This window comes from Myotis brandtii, unplaced genomic scaffold (assembly GCF_000412655.1).
Source record: "Myotis brandtii unplaced genomic scaffold, ASM41265v1 scaffold695, whole genome shotgun sequence".
Classification (NCBI taxonomy): Eukaryota; Metazoa; Chordata; class Mammalia; order Chiroptera; family Vespertilionidae; genus Myotis; species Myotis brandtii.
In genome coordinates, this window is record NW_005370716.1 from 80,083 (window position 1) to 85,485 (window position 5,403).

Below are 5,403 nucleotides of genomic sequence, written 5' to 3' on the forward strand. Positions count from 1 at the left end.
GCATGGCACCACACGAGACTGAGACAGTACACAAAGCCAAGTGCTTTGGGGAGCCAATAAAGCCTATGCATGGGAAAACTTGAAGGAGAAGAATTTCCTGAGCTAGAATACAGGAGCTACTGACTTCTTTTTGTTTGTTGTCTGCTGTTACTGGTCTAGCAGCTTGTACTGAAGCTATTTTGGAAGCAGTTAATAGAGTAGAAGAGCAGACCAAAAGTGTAGGCCTGGTATCAAAAAATCTGGCAGGACTTAGGGAACAGGAATAGGGTATAAGGCTAGTATCAGCTAGCCCAAGATAACCCAGTTCAAAGGAGAATAATTGTGGCCTATGTGAGTAGCAAAGGCAGGCTATATTTGTAAACTGTGATGGTTAATTTTATGTGTCAATTGGCTAGGCTATTGTGCCCAGTTGTTTGGTCAAACACTAGTCTAGATGTTGCTGTGATGGTATTTATTTAGATGTGACTAACATTTAAATCAGGTGAATTTGAGTAAAGCAAATTGCCCTCCATAATGTGGGTGGGCCTCATTCAATCACTTGAAGACCTTAAGATCAAAGACAGAGGTTTCCCAAAGAAGAAAGAATTTGACTCCAAGAATGTAACGTGGAAATCCTTCCTGAGTTTCAGTATGCCAGGTTTACCTTGTAGATTTTTGGCCTCATGATTGCAACATCAATTCATACCTGAATTTCTAGCCTGTTGGCCTGCTCTACAAATTTCAGACTTTTCAGCCCCTACAGTTATGTGAGCTAATTTCTTTTTGTGTGTGTGTGAGCTGTTTCTTTCTTTCTTTCTTTCTTTCTTTCTTTCTTTCTTTCTTTCTTTCTTTCTTTCTCTCTCTCTCTCTCTCTCTCTCTCTCTCTCTCTCTCTCTCTCCTTGCTTCTGTTTCTGTGGGGAACCCTAACTGAAACAGGCACCATGAAGATGACAGTGTAGTTGTGTAGTTTAGAGCAGAAACAATTGCAGGATCATGGAGAGCCTTCAGTGAGTTGTCATTACAAGTCCTTTTTTTTTCAAATTGAAAAAACAAATTTTTATTGTCTAGAAATATATATACAAAATATTTCCCACAAAAGAGGCTATTTTATCATTTCTCCATCTTCTTCCTCTTCTTCAACATCCTTGATATAAAGGATATTATTACATCTTATTAAAACTTCACCCAGGTGTCCAGACAAGGCTCCATCTATGTATTCTTCCATGTTTGAAAGCTGCTTGTTAATATAGCCATCTACAGATGTCAGGTAGCCATTGTATTCCCTTGCCCACTTAAATTTCACCATTACTGATTTTCCTGTTAATCCATTGAGGAAAGATTTGGGATTGAGGGGTAAACTTACAGAGCCTGGACTGCGGTGCTTCAAAAGAAATGGCCGCCCCTCATTATGAGTTCTTTTACTGGAGTTCTCAGTAGGCCATGAAGTATTAATAGAATCTCTACTATGTCTACCAAATGAGTATCTATTGTGCCATAGAAGTTGGTTGGCATAACCTCTATCAACTGAGATCCCCGAGAGGTCAAGCCAGAGTCTGAGTGGAAGGCCCTCACTTTATTTAAGAGAAGTTTCACTACCCCGAGGAGAGCACTGAAGGCTAAGCATGCTCAACCAGGGTGTGGGCATCTAACTAGAGAGAGCCTTCAGCTCTGTGAGGTTGATAATAGGGTCAAGAAAGACTTCTGTGTGTCTTGTCACTCAGACTTAATAGAGTCAATGCCATTGAAAGTTAGCACTCCTTTGGTCTAGCTCTTCTTTGTATAGAAGGGGAGAATGAGCCCAGGAGAGGAAGAGCCACTTATAAGAAGTTGTTTGCACATCCAGATCTCTAGATAATGACTAAGGAAGAGAAAAAAATAGAAGGAAAGAGAACATTTAATAAAAAGAAGTCTGGATTCCCATTGTGCTTTCCTATGGGCCATTTAGTGAGTAGTTACCACAAAGTTAGAAAGCATCCTATTTTTTCACAGATGGATAAAAATGGAAGGAAATAGAAGAATCTGAAAACTAAAGTGAAATAAAACAGAAAACTTATCTATAAGGGTCCTCATTGTTAAATAACAAAATTAAGATGATCAGTATAAATGGGTTTCATTGAAGAGCAAATTAGCTGTAATTGCAAGAAAGCCACTGCATTCGGTTCAACCATCTTACCACCTTGGCCAAGAGTGTTTGCCTTGTAAAAATAAAGGTACACGTGGGTTGCTACAGGACCAGATCTCCCATATTTGCTCAGGAATTTGGTTATCTACCATGCGCATTCTAAAATGATCAATGAAAATAGCATTTGTGTACATATTTTTAACTTGACTCCGATAACTTCATTTATTAAGCTTTCAATGAAGTTGTAATTCTTTTTTTAATATAAATTAAAACACATGCTGGCAACTCATAATCACTTTGGGATGTAGGGAATTAGTAAAGGTGGCTCTCCTTTGCATTCAGTATTGCTGCTTTGTGTCTGTGTTTTTCATTTAGGATTTATTAATGTAAATCCCCCTTATACATCATTGAAAGTGTTAGGATTTATATGATAGAATATAATCTGCTTTAGACCTTCTAGGAGAGAATAGATGACCTAGTAGGGTTTTACAACTTTAATTTCTTCTGTTCTTCATGGAAAGGCATTTCATAATAAACTGTCATATTTGGGAAAGCAGTGTTCTGCAAATGGCATATATTATTACTAATACGGTATGTTTTACTGCACTTTCCATAAAATCCCTGGGCTTCTCACTGAGATGCAGTCTCATGGCAAAACATCTTTTATCACCAAAAGGAGAACATTAACCTCTGCTCTGCCCCTTCCAACAGCAGAGCTTTGATCAGCTCCTTAAAGATCCTTCTGTTTACAGGCTCTCATACTTGCAAAGTCCATTGGAATATTGGCCAACAGACCGCAGACTATATTCCGTCATATAAATCCTAACACTAGAGTGGGGAAGGTGCTCATCAGCTCTTTCCTTTGGCAGCTTTCCTTCTATTTTCTTTTTCTTTTGTGAGGAAGTGAAAATTGCTCCAGGTAGCTTCTGTGATTTCTGTATTCCCCCCTTCTATTTCTTTCACTTCTTTTTATATTCCTTTCTATCTTCTCATGTACCAACTGATGGGCAAGTAAATAACTTTCCTCCGTTCATTCAAGCATTTACTGAGTCCTACTTTGTGCAAAGAACTGTGCAATATTCTGAGTTTTTAGAATTATTATTTTCTGGTGTTCTTTTGAACTTATAAAGATGATACATATTCTTGGTAAAAATGCAAACAGTACAAATGGTTTTAAAAATAAAGAAGAGCCCTTTTAAGTCCCTCATCTCACTTCTTAGGCATATAAATGTATGTACTGTCATATATATGCATGTATACACATATATGCTTTTTCAGGTAGTACTAATTGGAACATGCCAAAAAGACAATGTTGTAATTCACTTCCATGTATATCTTGGTTGCTGTCCACGTTGGCATATGTAGTCCTGCTGATTCCCTTTAGGCTTAATGAGTTTGAAATGTAACTTTCAGAAAGCCCTGAGTTTTTATGAGTTTTTTATAGAGAGTACTAAAAATGGCCAATTGTGAATATATAAACTCATTTTTCATTCACTGTCCTCAGGTTTCTTTTACTTTTTCTCTATGTTGAGGACAGTACCCACTTATACATTCTTTTTTAAAAAAATATATTTTATTGATTTTTTACTGAGAGGAGGGGAGAGGGATAGAGAGTTAGAAACATCGATGAGAGAGAAACATCGATCAGCTGCCTCTTGCACGCCCCCTACTGGGGATGTGCCCGCAACCAAGGTACATGCCCTTGACCGGAATCGAACCTGGGACCCTTGAGTCCGCAGGCTGACGCTCTATCCGCTGAGCCAAACCGGTTAGGGCCACTTATACATTCTGATACTTGAAGAATTCCAATGGATTACAAATGCTTCGGGGAAATCTAAATTACCTTGATCAATTTCCCTCCCCACACACCATGTATCTACTCTGGCCTTGGACCACTCTCAAGTTATCTTCCCCAAACAGTCTCCAGAGCTTGTCCCAATACTTGCTGACAGTTTCTTTTCTCCTTTTCATAAGACTTGTCTTCTATAGCATTAGCCTATTTTTCTGATTTGGCTTCATCCTATATAATAAAAGCCTAATATGCTAAGTGTCCAACCATTCAACTGTTCGACCAGTTGCTATGACATGCACTGACCACCAGGGGGAAGACGCTCCAACTGGTAGGTTAGCTTGTTGCTGGGGTCCAGCCAATGGGGACTGGGCTAGAGGGGCTGGACACACCCTAGAGCCCTCCTGCGGTCCCTCCCTGGCCCCGATCTTACAACAGTGGGGTCCCTCAGCCTGGACTGTGCCCTCTCGCAATCCGAGACCCCTCGGGGGATGTCGGAGAGCCAGTCTCGGCCCAATCCCCACAGGCCAGGCTGAGGGACCCCACTGGTGCACAAATCTGTGCCTCTAGTTGACTATAAAGTTCTTGCTTATTTGGACATGTTCTGTTCTCAATAGTTTTCATTTGCCTGTATGGGTTGTGACTCCTCTCTCAAAAAGCTATTAATTCTAGTTCACCCTTATTTGAGCATTTATTATACATTAGATATTGTGAACCTCATTTCCTGTAGTCCAAAAAACTCATGAGAGAGGTACAATAATTACCCATGTTCATGATTATTGACAGATGAGGCACAGAAAGGTTAAGGACATTGTCCAAGGTCACACAGCTAGCAGGTGGAAGAGCTGAAATTTGAACCCAAGTTTATTTGAGCCTAGAAGCTGTGATTTTAATGAGCACATGTACTGTCTCCCTTAAATCAACAAGTGTTTGTTAGCGAATCACACAGAGCAGCCCTAGCCTTTCTGTGAGCCTGTGATTCTCTAAGGGCAAGCCACAAAAGCTACTTCCTGAGTGTGTGCTACATGACAGGCTCTGTAAGAGGGTTCTATTGAGAGTTCTCTGATGCTGGAATAATATTTTATTATAAGCTAAACCATCAGAGGGGCCTTGTGGGGGAAAGAAGCACTTCCTGCTTATAATTCAAGGTGAGAAGAGATTTCCACATTATGAAGCTACACAGTCCATCCTATGAAGCACTGTGATAAGACCTTAGGCAGAATCAGTAGCTATTGGGCATTTTTAAAAAATTTCACCCCGAAGAGCCGTAGAAATCCTGAGAAAGAAGAGCAAAGTTGGAAGGATCACAATACCAGATATCAAGCTATATTACAAAACCAATGTTCTCAAAACTGCCTGGGACTGGCACACGAACAGGCATATAGACCAATGGAACAGAACAGAGAACCCAAAAGTTGACCCAAGACTTTATGCTCAATTAATATTTGACAAAGGAGGAAGAGCATACAATGAAGTCAAGATAGTCTCTTCAATAAATGGTGTTGGGAAAAC

At 39.9% G+C, this 5,403-nt stretch overlaps 1 protein-coding gene across 1 annotated transcript in view; it reads right to left on the bottom strand.

Moving 5' to 3' along the window:
* Positions 1-1,082: 1,082 nt before the first annotated feature.
* Positions 1,083-5,403, bottom strand: part of LOC102248904 (small nuclear ribonucleoprotein F-like) — a 117,090-nt gene continuing 112,769 nt past the window's right edge. The window contains exon 2 of the mRNA XM_005881962.1: positions 1,083-1,361. Within this exon, the coding sequence (XP_005882024.1) occupies positions 1,083-1,361 (279 nt within the window). The remainder of the gene's footprint in view (positions 1,362-5,403) is intronic.